Raw genomic sequence first — 16,433 nt, 5'->3', positions numbered from 1 at the left:
TCCTCATAAAATTGTTTTTTTTAATAAAAGTCTTGTTTTTAATTATTTCTTTGTTTCGCTACACGACGTGTATAAATTAAACATTCGCGAATCCAATTATGAAAAAAATGCACACGACAGTACATTTAATAGTGAACAGACTCAACCTTGAAGTACAAATAGGCTAATCTCTTCAGATGTGTACTGTGGAGGCTTCTGCTTTCATTAAAAAAAAAAACGGTAGAAATAGGATCAACATATGCAGAAAAAAAATGTTGGGTGATTAAATTATTCTGAAATTGCAGTGATTGGGAATCTTGCTAAATGAGTTCACACACCTATGAGAAGTTACTATCAACACAGGAGTGCATGGTGTTAAATCAGTCCTTAATGTAATGTTGAGGTTTACCTCTGCACCAGGATTCTCCTGATCCAAATCATCAGCATCCTGTAGTGGAGGAAAAAAGCATTCTCTCAGCATTAAGCATAACATCAAGCATGATGTCTAAAATAAAGCCTTGGAAAAAGGTGACTTAAACAGTTTGTAACAGTGAAAATAACAATACAAGCAACCTCATAATCACCCTGGTAAAGTATCGCTTTATATTCTATCCACATTCACTGGATAAGAGCGATCGCACGCTCTGATTGGCTGCTCTACTACTAGGCTATCAGCTCATACAGTGGGGCAAAAAAGTATTTAGTCAGCCACCAATTGTGCAAGTTCTCCCACTTAAAAAGATGAGAGAGGCCTGTAATTTTCATCATAGGTACACTTCAACTATGAGAGACAGAATGGGGGGAAAGAATCCAGGAAATCACATTGTAGGATTTTTAATGAATTAATTGGTAAATTCCTCGGTAAAATAAGTATTTGGTCACCTACAAACAAGCAAGATTTCTGGCTCTCACAGACCTGTAACAACTTCTTTAAGAGGCTCCTCTGTCCTCCACTCCTTACCTGTATTAATGGCACCTGTTTGAACTCGTTATCAGTATAAAAGACACCTGTCCACAACCTCAAACAGTCACACTCCAAACTCCACTATGGCCAAGACCAAAGAGCTGTCAAAGGACACCAGAAACAAAATTGTAGACCTGCACCAGGCTGGGAAGACTGAATCTGCAATAGATAAGCAGCTTGGTGTGAAGAAATCAACTGTGGGAGCAATTATTAGAAAATGGAAGACATACAAGGCCACTGATAATCTCCCTCGATCTGGGGCTCCACGCAAGATCTCATCCAGTGGGGTCAAAATGATCACAAGAACGGTGAGCAAAAATCCCAGAACCACATGGGGGGACCTAGTGAATGACCTGCAGAGAGCTGGGACCAAAGTAACAAAGGCTACCATCAGTAACACAATACGCCATCAGGGACTCAAATCCTGCAGTGCCAGACGTGTCCCCCTGCTGAAGCCAGTACATGTCCAGGCCCGTCTGAAGTTTGCTAGAGAGCATTTGGATGATCCAGAAGAGGATTGGGAGAATGTTAAATGGTCGGATGAAACCAAAATAGAACTTTTTGGTAAAAACTTAACTTGTTGTGTTTGGAGGAGAAAGAATGCTGAGTTGCATCCAAAGAACACCATACCTACTTTGAAGCATGGGGGTGGAAACATCATGCTTTGGGGCTGTTTTTCTGCAAAGGGACCAGGACGACTGATCCCTGTAAAGGAAAGAATAAATGGGGCCATGTATCGTGAGATTTTGAGTGAAAACCTCCTTCCATCAGCAAGGGCATTGAAGATGAAACGTAGCTGGGTCTTTCAGCATGACAATGATCCCAAACACACCGCCCGGGCAACGAAGGAGTGGCTTCGTAAGAAGCATTTCAAGGTCCTGGAGTGGCCTAGCCAGTCTCCAGATCTCAACCCCATAGAAAATCTTTGGAGGGAGTTGAAAGTCCGTGTTGCCCAGTGACAGCCCCAAAACATCACTGCTGTAGAGGAGATCTGCATGGAGGAATGGGCCAAAATACCAGCAACAGTGTGTGAAAACCTTGTGAAGACTTACAGAAAACGTTTGACCTCTGTCATTGCCAACAAAGTATTGAGAGGAACTTTTGTTATTGACCAAATACTTATTTTCCACCATAATTTGCAAATAAATTATTTAAAAATCAGACAATGTGATTTTCTGGATTTTTTTTCCTCATTTTGTCTCTCATAGTTGAGGTATACCTATGATGAAAATTACAGGCCTCTCTCAGCTTTTTAAGTGGGAGAACTTGCACAATTGGTGACTGACTAAATACTTTTTTGCCCCACTGTATACCGTGAATAGAGAAAAACAAAATGGCGAAGTGTGTTACTGAACCAACTGAGGATGAAATAAAGACTCTACTTGAAAACAAACCCCCCCCAAAAAATACCCCCCTCCAAAAAAAAGGATTTGATGGTAAGAACGTATTTTTTTTCAAGAATTATTATTATTATAGCATTTTTCACAAATTGCTGCTGTCATTTCGCCGGTTTGTTTACATTCTCAGTGGAAATTATTTTGTCGGACATTTTGTATAAAGTTTTTATTGATCGAAGTTGAAAAAAATAAAAATGCTCTGTTTCTCAAAATCCAGTGAATGTGGATAGAATAAAACCGGTATTCCACTCAATCTCGTCGTACATGTATATAAAAAAACACACACACAAGGCTGCAAAAATAGGTATACAGTAATGAAAAACAAAACGTTCGCACAAAACGTTAGTATTAAATGAAACCTAGCACCACTATTATAATACTGGTAATATTGGAATAATCCTTACTGTATACCTACTTTTGCAGCCTCCTGTATATAAAAACACGAGTGTTTGACTGGGAAATACACCACTCGTATTTTGCATATGTGCGACATCCAGGACATGGAGATTCAAAACTGTGACATAAATGTCTTTATTGTCTTTTATTTTATTATTTAATGTCTTTAAATCGTGCGCTCCGATTGGCTTGCGAGCGCTCCGGAATCCTACGATCCGGACCCCGATTACGGACCTTTGGCGACGTGCTCGTTCACAACAACAACAAACAGTAGCAATTTTTTCTCAACATTTATTTTCGCATTTCTCAGTATAATAGCATTAATTTTACAGCATGGATAGCGATAATGACAGTGTTCACAGCGAAAGCGAGTATTATTTTTGGAAAATTCTGAGCTGATGTAGCTTGTCAAACAGGTTTTTTTTTTTTTTTTTTAGTTCTAAATATGGTTTCCCTTTCGGGCGCTCTCATTTTCTGTTAGAATTTGGTTAAGAAAAAAAATATATATATTTTTAAATTATTATTATTATTATTATTATTATTATTATTTATTCTCGGCCCAGAGGCCTCGGTCAGTATTTTCAAGACCTCGGTCACGGTATTTCATGATACGGACTGACCTTAAGCTGGTAAATATATAATATAAATGTCACTCGTGAGGAAATCGATGATTTGTTTTGATAAATTTAGGTACTTCTTGTTTGTGAATATGTCTACATAATAAAAAGAAAACTACACATTGGCTTGAAGATATGAAGTTTATCTTCTAATACTGAAAAACTCACATTTTTTACATGAAATACATCGCAGTTCTGAGTGACATATTTCTGATATTTCACACCGATGATGTCACTCCTATGGCCCTTTTCCACTACCCTTTTTCAGCTCACTTCAGCTCGCTTCAGCCCGACACGGCTCGCGTTTCGACTACCAAAAACCAGCACGACTCAGCTCGTTTCAGCCCTGCTTAGCCCCTAAAACTCGCACCGTTTTGGAGTGGGGCTGAAGCGAGCCAAACCGTGCCGACTGAGGCTGGGGGCGTGAGCAGACACTCCCCTGTGCACTGATTGGTGAGGAGGAGTGTCCTCACATGCCCACACACGCCCCGCGAGCGCGCTGGGATCTGTAAACACCGCAAACCCGGAAGGAGAATAATTATGAATTAGGAGAATTTCTGAAGCCTTATGCGCCTCGCCTCATCTATACGCTCTTGCCAGTATCTGTCCGCCACAGCACCAAGACCAGCAACACTAACGACTCCATGTCCTCCATGTTTATTGTTTACTATTCGGGTCGTGAGACTACCGCTGAAAAGCTCACTGAATCAGTGACATACAGAGCATCGTGGACGAGTTCGCGGAGCGCAAGGCTCGCCGTATGCCCTTCAAATAATGTGCGCAGTAGGCTATTGATGTTTTATTATGAGCCATGTACAGTATGTCGCCGAATGTTTTTTTGTTTCTGAGTTACATGTTCGTTTGAAGGACTTAATGTACAAAATAACAGTTGCACCCCGGAGTGTTGAAATTGGTAAACACAGTGCATTCAGTGAGGTTTGCACCGCCCTCCTTTTATTTCTGACTCTTCCTGTCACCGTTGCAACCTCTGAGCGCTCATTCGTATGCCCTTCAAATCATGTGCGCAGTATAGGCTATTGATGTTTTATTATGAGCCATGTACAGTATCCTAATGTTTTTTGTTTCTGAGTTACATGTTCGTTTGAAGGACTTGATGTACTAAATAACATAGTTGCACCCGGTAGTGTTTGAAATTGGTAAACACCGCAGTTGCGGACATTTTGTAGCCTAAAATGATGTTATGATAAGCTTTAATAAAGGGCCCGGTCATTTGCCCCGCCCCCGCTCTGACTTGTTCCGCCACTGTCACTGATGTCACTGTTTGCGCTGCTTAACGACATCACCTGACGTCCACCCACTTTCGCTAACTCCACCCAATGTGTCCACCCACTTCCAACCAGCACGGTTCAGCGCGGTTGTAGTCGAAATGCAACTCCAACAGCCCCGCTCAGCTCGACTCAGCTCGACTCGGCACGGCACGGCTCAGCCGCGTTTGTAGTGGAAAAGCGGCACTAGTGTTTTCCCGCTGACTAGATGTGCGTTATCAAAATAGCATGGATGTGTCCATATAATATAAAGAGCATTACACGTTTGTGTGAAGATATGAAGTTTATCTTCTCATGTTGAAAATATTTTCACTCGTTTGCTTTGTTCACATATACATTCACCACTCAAAGATAAACTTCATATCTTCGCAGCACCGTATAAATATCCTCAATATACATGGTTCAATATTACATTTTCCTATCATTATAACTGCCTAACTTTAGATCAGCATTCATAACATTCTGGTATTTGGTGATGGGCACATAACCCCCATGCAATTAAAATATCAACTTTATTAAACGTGGTAAATTAACTCCTCCTACCTTGTCGTCCTGTTCTGTGCTGCATTGTCCTGTTTGACCGACATCATCCCCAGGCTGTTCAACTTTCTTCACGAGAGTCACTGGAACTCTGGGCTTTTGAGTAGGTTTCTGAGGCGCTCGCTTCACAGGCTCCTCTTTTCCCTTCTTTCCTTTCTTGCCTTTCTCTTCTTTATTGGAGCCTGCGGACTGTGCAAAGAAGGTTTACTGACGAATGGACAAAAAAAAAAAAAAAAAAAAACCACACAAATACAGTATAACACTACCAACCCCAAGTAACTTCATCCTTAGCTCTCGGTCCTCCTCATCTTGGTCTTTGTATTTGTCCTTGATTTTCTTCAGCTTGTTCTGAAGAAGCACAAACAATGCAAGACCATATTAGTGTCTTTTGCAGCACTGATTTGTTATATCTTGTCCTTTGCTCAATTCAGATCAGCTTGTAGCTTCATGTCTCAGATTTTGTTTATTCATTTTTGTTTTTTTTTTGCTGGTTCTGACCTAAAACCAAAGGTCTGCAAAGTATTTTTTTCTGAATCCTAACATGACTTTTCAATCCCGTGAAAAACATTCTTTCTAATTAAAACACACCTTATCTGGGAAGCCATGTTTAGCATTTAATATCTCCAGAAATATCATTCTCAGCCACAGGAAATTCAGCAGACATAAACGGAATTACACATCTCCGGGATCCTGTCTGACGTGACCCGGAATCACCCTCTTGTGTTCCAATAACAGAGCCTAGTACTTTTCTAAAGACTGAGATTCAGTTGTGATGCAGTGAAACCTTTTGTCCTCTTTTCAGAGGCTGAGCAGCTCCTCCACTCTTGGAACTCTGGTTGATTGCAGAAAAACTTTGGCTCTCCTCTTTTTTCATCTCAGGTTCTTCCGGATGTTCACTGCTCCCCTGTTTCTGCTTCTTCTTCATATCCCTGGATACCAAGACACACTGATTCTGCTTCAACCCATATAGGTATTATACTATACCACATACCATTTTTATCTAAGGGTTTACCTTCTCTGCTTTGCACTCATGTACTTCTTGCCTTGTGACACCATGTTGTCCTGTTGGAAGGAGAAGTCAGTTATGAAGGTCATGATGCAGCTTCCTGCTTAATCCAGTATTTCAAAAAGATTTGTGTGGTTTAGATGTAACAGAGCCTAATTTTACCAAGATCACGAAGACCATGGTAAGCTTACAAAAACAACATAATTAGTATATATTAAATGTCATTAATTTTTTTAATATCTCAAGCTCCAATCTTTGCTTTTTATATTACAGAAGAATTAAAGTGTTTTGAAATATACCCGTGGTGAAACCTCTTGTTTGAAACCAGCATTGGTGATTCCTCTGCAATGAAAAAAAGCAAAACTTAATGTCATATTGGCTTCTCTTCCGAAAGAATATCTTCGTCATCATCAAATTCCTTTTAATGGCGCTAATTTTTTTGACGCACAATTAACGCATGCATGTTCTGTGCCCGTCCCCTGTAGTTTGGGAAATCAGGAAGTGATGTAGCACGAGTGAGCGATGTAGCAAGTAACTGGTCGGTGTAAGTCATGATAATGTGCACTTATGTACAGAGTCAACTTATATTGTGGCATTCTGACTGTTTACATAAAACGTGTGCATTTTTATATATACTTGTGATGGTCCAGAGGGGAGAAAAGATGACGTGCTGCAGTCCGTATGTGTGTGTGTGTGTGTGTAAGCACATAGGCTGCAAACTGGAGTGAGAGTTTGTTTTATTCTGAAAAATTTGAGAGTTATATAAAAGTGTTTATGAATGCAATTTGAGTTTTTGCATTTTACTGGAAAACATCTTTATGAGCGGTGTGGCTTAACAAATGCATTTATTTGGGTTTTGTATTTTTATTTTCTTTACATAAAAGATAGCCACTACTGTTGTCCAGAGTCCACATCACCGAGTTTTAGTTTATTTTATTGTATAGTTTGAGGCTGGAAGTTAAGTACAGAACTAGAGGAAATTGTTTTGTTCGCACTGAATTGTGCTAAATCCTCAAAATTATAAAGTTAACGCTGCTTTATATTTTAAATGCAGCGGTGGAATAAAATCTCATTCTCATCTCATTATCTGTAGCCACTTTATCCTTCTACAGGGTCGCAGGCAAGCTGGAGCCTATCCCAGCTGACTACGGGCGAAAGGCGGGGTACACCCTGGACAAGTCGCCAGGTCATCACAGGGCTGACACATAGACACAGACAACCATTCACACTCACATTCACACCTACGGTCAATTTAGAGTCACCAGTTAACCTAACCTGCATGTCTTTGGACTGTGGGGGAAACCGGAGCACCCGGAGGAAACCCACACAGACACGGGGAGAACATGCAAACTCCATACAGAAAGGCCCTCGCCGGCCCCGGGGCTCGAACCCAGGACCTTCTTGCTGTGAGGCGACAGCACTAACCACTACACCACCGTGCCGCCCCGTGGAATAAAATGCCCACAAAAATCATGTTTGCTGTGTCCAGCCTTATCCTTCCTCACCTGATCACATACATTTGCATAAAGCAAGATCTGTCCACTCCCACTCCCCAAAAACATGAAAAATATGCCTTTAAGGTTCATTTAGAACAAATTAAAAAAAGTATGATTAATTTGCGATTAATTGCAAGTTAACTATGGACAATAATGTGATTAATCGCAATTAAATATTTTAATTGACTGGCAGCTCTAATTAAACGTGGAGTACATACATAAAGGAAAAAATAAGTTAGTAAGGTGTTGGGCCATCATGAGCTACCCAAACAGCTTCAGTGGGCCTTGGCATGGATTATGCCATAAGTCATGAGTGTTTAATGGTATTAGCATTATTGTTCCTAAAGATATTCTTATCCACCATTCTTCCTCCAGATATCTGGGCTGTTAACTGTATTAACTGAAACATTGAGGTGCACGTCACAGAGAAATTGGTATAGTGCGCGTTTTGCCAGTAAGGGTCCCTTATATATACAGGTAGTCGTCGACTTACGACCTATGCAACTTGCAACCGATTGACTTTACGACCATCTGGTTATGACTGGCAAGTATTTCCCAGCTGAGCTAGCTGAGCGTATGACAGTTTCCGCCCCAGCTCCCGGCAGCGCCTCTCGCCGCGTACAACAGTTTCCGCCCCAGCTCCAGGCACATCTGCAGTCTCTCTCGCGCTCCCTCGCGCACTTCGTCATACAGTTTCCGCCCCAGCTCCAGGCACATGCGCAGTCTCTCTCGCGCTCCCTCGCGCACTCCGTCATACAGTTTCCGCCCCAGCTCCTGGTTTATGAAACGAGCAAATCCTCCGGCCAGCCTGAGTGCTGCAACAGCTGATGATGACGTAGACGACCCACAGCCAAGCACCAGTGATGCCAGCGGTCACTAAGTTTTGTATTTTGCTATGTTTTACATTTGTATTTTGGTATGTTTCAAACTAAAATGCTTTCTATTTTTCACACCTGTATTTCGTATTTTTTGTTTTGCACATATTAAACGAATTGTACTGTACGCAGTGCAGTATGCAGTGTTTGACTTAAATCAAATAATGAGCCAAGGTAATGAAATAAGAAAATGTTGATAAAATAAGACTTTAAGATAATTACAATATCATTACACATCACAATATACTTACGTTCATTTAACATAGGCCGACTTACGACCAGATCAGTTTACGACCGGTCAGTCGTAACCAAACGCAGTCGTAAGTCGACGACTACCTGCATGTGTGTGTGTATATATATATATATATTTTTTTTTTAGAATTTTCTATATTTCTGCATAAATATGACCTAAAACAACATCAGATTTTCACATAAGTCCTAAAAGTAGATAAAGAGAACTCAGTTCAACAAATGAGACAAAAATATTATTATACTAGTGCATCTCAAAAAATTTGAATACCATGAAAAAGTTCCTTTTTTTTCATAATTTAATTCAAAAAGGTAAACTTTCATATATATATTCTATATTCATTACATGTAAAGTGAAATATTTAAAGCCTTTTTTGTTTTATAATTTTGATGATTATGGCTTATAGCTCATGAAAATCAGAAATCCAGTATCTCAAATTATTAGAATATTCCCTAAGATCAATCAAAAAAAGGATTTACAATACAGAAATGTCCAACTCCTGAAAAGTAGATTCATTGATACACTCAATACTTGGTTGGGGCTCCTTTACCATGAATTACTGTATCAATGCAGTGTGGCATGGAGGTGATCAGTCTGTGGCACTGCTGAGGTGTTACTGAAGCCCAGGTTGCTTTGATAGTGGCCTTCAGCGTATCTGTATTTTTGGGTCAGGTGTTTCTCATCTTCCTCTTGACAATACCCCATAGATTCTCTATGGGGTTCAGGTCAGGCAAGTTGGCTGGCCAATCAAACACAGTAATATCATGGTCAGCAAACCATTTGGTAGTAGTTCTGGCACTGTGGGTAGGTGCTACAGTAAGTCCTGCTGGAAAAGGAAATCAGCATCTCCAAAAAGCTCGTCAGCAGATGGAAGCATGAAGTGCTCTAAAATCTCCTGGTAGATGGCTGTGTTGACTTTGGACTTGATAAAATACAGTGGACCAACACCAGCAGATGACATGGCACCCCAAATCATCACAGACTGTGGAAACTTCACACTGGGCTTCAAACACCTTGGATTCTGTGCCTCTCCACTCTTCCTCCAGACTCTAGAACCATGATTTCCAAATTAAATGCAAAATGTACTTTCATCTGAAAAGAGGACTTTGGACCACTGAGCAACAGTCCATTTCTTTCTCTCCTTAGCCCAGATAAGACACTTCTGACATTGTCTCTGGCTCAGGAGTAGCTTGATATTAGGAATGCGAAAGTTGTATCCCCTTTCTTGAAGATGTCTGTTCGTGATGGGTCTTGATACACTGACACCAGCCTCAGTCCACTCTTTGTGAAGCTCTCCCAAGTTCTTGAATCAACTTTTCTTGACAATCCTCTCAAGACTGCGGCCATCCCTGTTGCTTGTGCACTTTTTCCAGCCACCCTTTTCAGCAATGACCTTTTGTGGCTTACCCTCCTTGTGGAGGGCATCAGTGATCATCTTCTGGACAACAGTCAAATCAGCAGTCTTCCCCATGATTGTGGTTGTGTGTACTGAACTAGACCGAGAGATACACTGTGTTCATACTGTTTTACTCAAACTCTAAATGAAATATTCTAATATTTTGAGATGGGTTTTTTTTTATGTTTTTGTACTGTATGCCATACTGATTAAAATTAAAATAGAAAAATGCTTGAAACATTTTAGTTTATGTATAATGAGTCTATAATATAGAACATTTTCACTTTCTTAAATAACTGATGGAAAATCTCATCTCATCTCATTATCTCTAGCTGCTTTATCCTTCTACAGGGTCGCAGGCAAGCTGGAGCCTATCCCAGCTGACTACGGGTGAAAGGCGGGGTACACCCTGGACAAGTCGCCAGGTCATCACAGGGCTGACACATAGACACAGACAACCATTCACACTCACATTCACACCTACGGTCAATTTAGAGTCACCAGTTAACCTAACCTGCATGTCTTTGGACTGTGGGGGAAACCGGAGCACCCAGAGGAAACCCACGCGGACACGGGAAGAACATGCAAACTCCGCACAGAAAGGCCCTCGCCGGCCACGGGGCTCGAACCCGGACCTTCTTGCTGTGAGGCGACAGCGCTAACCACTACACCACCGTGCCGCCCCCTGATGGAAAATATTGAACTTTTTCACAATATTCAAATTTTTTGAGATGCAGTAGTACTTGGTCATTTATTTATTGAGGGAAATGATCCAATATTACATATCTGTGAGTGGCAAAAGTATGTGAACCTCTAAGATTAGCAGTTAATTTGACGGTGAAATTAGAGTCAGGTGTTTTCAATCAATGGGATGACAATCAGGTGAGTGGGCACCCTGTTTTATTTAAAGAACAGGGATCTATCAAAGTCTGATCTTCACAACATGTTTGTGGAAGTGTATCATGGCACGAACAAAGGAGATTTCTGAGGACCTCAGAAAAAGCATTGTTGATGCTCATCAGGCTGGAAAAGGTTACAAAACCATCTCTAAAGAGTTTGGACTCCACTAATCCACAGTCAGACAGATTGTGTACAAATGGAGGAAATTCAAGACCATTGTTACCCTCCCCAGGAGAGGCCGACCAACAAATATCACTCCAAGAGCAAGACGTATAATAGTCAGCGAGGTCACAAACGACCCCAGGGTAACTTCTAAGCAACTGAAGGCCTCTCTCACATTGGCTAATGTTCATGAGTCCACCATCAGGAGAACACTGAACAGCAATGGTGTGCATGGCAGGGTTGCAAGGAGAAAGCCACTGCTCGCCAAAAAGAACATTGCTGCTCGTCTGCAGTTTGCTAAAGATCACGTGGACAAGCCAGAAGGCTATTGGAAAAATGCTTTGTGGAGAGATGAGACCAAAATAGAACCTTTTGGTTTAAATGAGAAGCGTTATGTTTGGAGAAAGGAAAACACTGCATTCCAGCATAAGAACCTTATCCCATCTGTGAAACATGGTGGTGATGGTAGTATCATGGTTTGGGCCTGTTTTGCTGCATCTGGGCCAGGACGGCTTGCCATCATTGATGGAACAATGAATTCTGAATTATACCAGCCAATTCTAAAGGAAAATGTCAGGACATCTGTCCATGAACTGAATCTCAAGAGAAGGTGGGTCACGCAGCAAGACAACGACCCTAAGTACACAAGTCGTTCTACCAAAGAATGGTTAAAGAAGAATAAAGTTAATGTTTTGGAATGGCCAAGTCAAAGTCCTGACCTTAATCCAATGGAAATGTTGTGGAAGGACCTGAAGCGAGCAGTTCATGTGAGGAAACCCACCAACATCCCAGAGTTGAAGCTGTTCTGTACGGAGGAACGGGCTAAAATTCCTCCAAGCCGGTGTGCAGGACTGATCAACAGTTACCAGAAACGTTTAGTTGCAGTTATTGCTGCACAAGGGGTTCACACCAGATACTGAAAGCAAAGGTTCACATACTTTTGCCACTCACAGATATGTAATATTGGATCATTTTTCTCAATAAATAAATGGCCAAGTATAATATTTTTGTCTCATTTGTTTAACTGGGGTCTCTTTATCTACTTTTCACAAACTTTCAAGCACCACCGTGTGTGTGTGTGTATATCTCTGCAGTCCATTTCTCAAGTGGAAGTGATATTGTGGTGTCTTTAGACATTATGAGTTTATATATTTGTGATAACATGTTCTAGGGGTTTCAGGTGATTTTGAGTAGATGTGTGGAGTATGATGATGGAAGTTTCAATTTTTTTTTTTAAACAATTACTTTAAGCTGCTATACGTACTGAAAGTAACAGTGACCCAGCTATATTGTATCTGTCTTTACTTCAAGTCACTTTCCCGAAAAAAAAAAACAACATTGTCAAATTAATAAATTTACAGGCAAGTCATTTACTGTTTAGTATTACCGGTTGGACTGAAGGTGCGTGAGCAGGATTGTGGTGTCTGGAAAACTGATGTCAGTACTCTCCTCCTCACTTTTGGCCTCTTCATCAAGCCCCTTCTGTCCTTTCTGTTCACACACCTCCGACTCTGACTCTTCCGACTCCTCCTCCTCCGCCTCTTCCTCCTGCTTCAGTGTCTCAAGCTGGATTTCACCTGACTGCTCCTCAGTAGCTTCCACGTTCTCTTCTGCTTCCACTTGTTGTGGCACATGTTCATCTTGTCCTTCTTCCATTCTACCATCCTCCTCTGACTCGTGTTCTCCCTCAGCCTCTCCTTCATTTGCACTGTCTTCTCCTGGGAGGAGCATAGTGTATCAGTGGGTTAACAACCTGAAGCAAAAACTCTCCATAAAATGTTAAGCTCTCAGTTCAAAATCAGTCAAAGATTCAAATGAGGCATTTTCAAAATACATTATAATGAATTAAAATATAAATAAATAACATTGTGCATTTTTGTTATGAAGTGTTAAATTGTCTACCAGTTCTAAATGTGTGAAAATGTGAGAAAAAATTACAATATCAAAAGACCATATATAACTTAAATGGAACGTTTTTTTTAAAATTAGTTTATAAAAACTGCTTTTTAGATACAGTAAGTGGTTTGACTATACCTGTGTGTGTGTGTGTGTGTGTGTGTGTGTGTGTATGAATACCCAACAGCTCCTCTCCCTCCTCTAAAAGCTCTGCAGTACTAGAGCTCATTTCTTCCACATCCTCCTCCAGAGTTTTAACCTTCCTCTCTCCCCGGTGTCTAAACACACACTGCTCATCCACCTACAGGCACAACAGACTCTGAACCAATTGGCTAAAACAGTACATTTACAACCCCATTCACCCCATTTCCTACAAAAAGTTTGGTATTTTTAAAATGGAGGCTTATTTAATTGACACATCTAATGCTGTACACAGTCCTCTCCAAAAGTATTGGAGCAGCAAGGCTAATTTTTTTTTTTGCTATACACTCTAGACAGGGCGGCACGGTGGTATAGTGGTTAGCGCTGTCGCCTCACAGCAAGAAGGTCCGGGTTCGAGCCCCGTGGCTGGCGAGGGCCTTTCTGTGCGGAGTTTGCATGTTCTCCCCGTGTCCGCGTGGGTTTCCTCCGGGTGCTCCGGTTTCCCCCACAGTCCAAAGACATGCAGGTTAGGTTAACTGGTGGCTCTAAATTGACCGTAGGTGTGAATGTGAGTGTGAATGGTTGTCTGTGTCTATGTGTCAGCCCTGTGATGACCTGGCGACTTGTCCAGGGTGTACCCCGCCTTTCAACCGTAGTCAGCTGGGATAGGCTCCAGCTTGCCTGCGACCCAGTAGAACAGGATAAAGCGGCTACAGATAATGAGATGAGACACTCAAGACATTTGAACTTAAGATCAAAAGTTGAATATGAGACAATAGATCAGAATTTCAGCTTTCATTTTCTGATATTTACATCTTGATGTGTTAAACAACATGGCACCTTTGGTGGCAGACACCCCCCCCCCCCCCCCCCCCCACACACACACACACAATAATGGAACACATATGCTTAAAATTATTATTTTTTAATTAAAAACAACCAACCAACACTTAATTTCTGGCTACATATCCCTTGCTTGTGATAACTGCATCAAGCCAGCAACCCACTGACATCACCAGACTCTTGCATTCTTCTTTTGTGATACTTTTCCAGGCTTGTACAGCAGCTTCTTTCCTTTGTTCTTTGTTTTGAGGGGTTTCTCCCTTCATTTTCCTCTTCAGAAGATAAGTCTAAAACTCTAAAACCTTCAACCTTTTCCCCTTATGAAGTTCTCTGTTGTGTTGGCAGTGTGTCTTGGGTCATTGCCTTGTTGTATGACAAAGTTCCTCCCAATTAGATTGGAGAATTTTCTTTGTAAGTTGGCAGACAGAATGTTTTTGACTTCTAAAATAATTCTTTTGAGACAATCATGAGTTACATCATCAATAAAGCTCATTCTAGAAGCAGCCATGCCATCATCTCCACTGTGCTTGACGGATGAGCTCATACAGTGGGGCAAAAAAGTATTTAGACAGCCACCAATTGTGCAAGTTCTCCCACTTAAAAAGATGAGAGAGGCCTGTAATTTTCGTCATAGGTACACTTCAACTATGAGAGACAGAATGGGGGAAAGAATCCAGGAAATCACATTGTAGGATTTTTAATGAATTAATTGGTAAATTCCTCGGTAAAATAAGTATTTGGTCACCTACAAACAAGCAAGATTTCTGGCTCTCACAGACCTGTAACAACTTCTTTAAGAGGCTCCTCTGTCCTCCACTCCTTACCTGTATTAATGGCACCTGTTTGAACTCGTTATCAGTATAAAAGACACCTGTCCACAACCTCAAACAGTCACACTCCAAACTCCACTATGGCCAAGACCAAAGAGCTGTCAAAGGACACCAGAAACAAAATTGTAGACCTGCACCAGGCTGGGAAGACTGAATCTGCAATAGGTAAGCAGCTTGGTGTGAAGAAATCAACTGTGGGAGCAATTATTAGAAAATGGAAGACATACAAGACCACTGATAATCTCCCTCGATCTGGGGCTCCACGCAAGATCTCACCCCGTGGGGTCAAAATGATCACAAGAACGGTGAGCAAAAATCCCAGAACCACACGGGGGGACCTAGTGAATGACCTGCAGAGAGCTGGGACCAAAGTAACAAAGGCTACCATCAGGAACACACTATGCCGCCAGGGACTCAAATCCTGCAGTGCCAGACGTGTCCCCCTGCTTAAGCCAGTACATGTCCAGGCCCGTCTGAAGTTTGCTAGAGAGCATTTGGATGATCCAGAAGAGGATTGGGAGAATGTCATATGGTCAGATGAAACCAAAATAGAACTTTTTGGTAAAAACTTAACTTGTCATGTTTGGAGGAGGAAGAATGCGGAGTTGCATCCAAAGAACACCATACCTACTGTGAAGCATGGGGGTGGAAACATCATGCTTTGGGGCTGTTTTTCTGCAAAGGGACCAGGACGACTGATCCGTGTAAAGGAAAGAATGAATGGGGCCATGTATCGTGAGATTTTGAGTGAAAACCTCCTTCCATCAGCAAGGGCATTGAAGATGAAACGTGGCTGGGTCTTTCAGCATGACAGTGATCCCAAACACACCGCCCGGGCAACGAAGGAGTGGCTTCGTAAGAAGCATTTCAAGGTCCTGGAGTGGCCTAGCCAGTCTCCAGATCTCAACCCCATAGAAAATCTTTGGAGGGAGTTGAAAGTCCGTGTTGCCCAGCGACAGCCCCGAAACATCACTGCTCTAGAGGAGATCTGCATGGAGGAATGGGCCAAAATACCAGCAACAGTGTGTGAAAACCTTGTGAAGACTTACAGAAAACGTTTGACCTCTGTCATTGCCAACAAAGGGTATATAACAAAGTATTGAGAGGAACTTTTGTTATTGACCAAATACTTATTTTCCACCATAATTTGCAAATAAATTCTTTAAAAATCAGACAATGTGATTTTCTGGATTTTTTTTTCTCATTCTGTCTCTCATAGTTGAGGTATACCTATGATGAAAATTACAGGCCTCTCTCATCTTTTTAAGTGGGAGAACTTGCACAATTGGTGACTGACTAAATACTTTTTTGCCCCACTGTATGTTTTGGCTCATGAGCCTTTCTTTCTCCAAACTTCATCCTTTCTATCACCTTTTGGTAGAGGTTAATGTTTTGTTCCAGAATTTTTGTAGCCCATCTCTGTATTTCTTTGTAAATTCCAATTCAGCCATCCGATTCT

The 16,433-nt window shown here is 41.4% G+C and overlaps 1 protein-coding gene across 2 annotated transcripts in view; it reads right to left on the bottom strand.

Moving 5' to 3' along the window:
- LOC132894272 (ribosome quality control complex subunit NEMF-like) overlaps window positions 1–16,433 on the bottom strand; it is a 63,605-nt gene that overhangs the window by 7,466 nt on the left and 39,706 nt on the right. For both annotated transcript variants that reach the window (XM_060933888.1, XM_060933889.1), the window contains exons 21-28: window positions 13,341–13,461; window positions 12,652–12,982; window positions 6,485–6,527; window positions 6,192–6,241; window positions 5,964–6,108; window positions 5,450–5,527; window positions 5,183–5,368; window positions 389–427 (exon numbers count right to left, since the gene is read on the bottom strand). In XM_060933888.1, coding sequence (XP_060789871.1) covers window positions 389–427; window positions 5,183–5,368; window positions 5,450–5,527; window positions 5,964–6,108; window positions 6,192–6,241; window positions 6,485–6,527; window positions 12,652–12,982; window positions 13,341–13,461 — 993 coding nt within the window. The remainder of the gene's footprint in view (window positions 1–388; window positions 428–5,182; window positions 5,369–5,449; window positions 5,528–5,963; window positions 6,109–6,191; window positions 6,242–6,484; window positions 6,528–12,651; window positions 12,983–13,340; window positions 13,462–16,433) is intronic.

Source organism: Neoarius graeffei, chromosome 11 (genome assembly GCF_027579695.1).
Source record: "Neoarius graeffei isolate fNeoGra1 chromosome 11, fNeoGra1.pri, whole genome shotgun sequence".
NCBI lineage: Eukaryota > Metazoa > Chordata > Actinopteri > Siluriformes > Ariidae > Neoarius > Neoarius graeffei.
The sequence above is the reverse complement of the archived record's forward strand: the minus strand, read 5'-3'. Positions and strand labels throughout refer to the sequence as shown.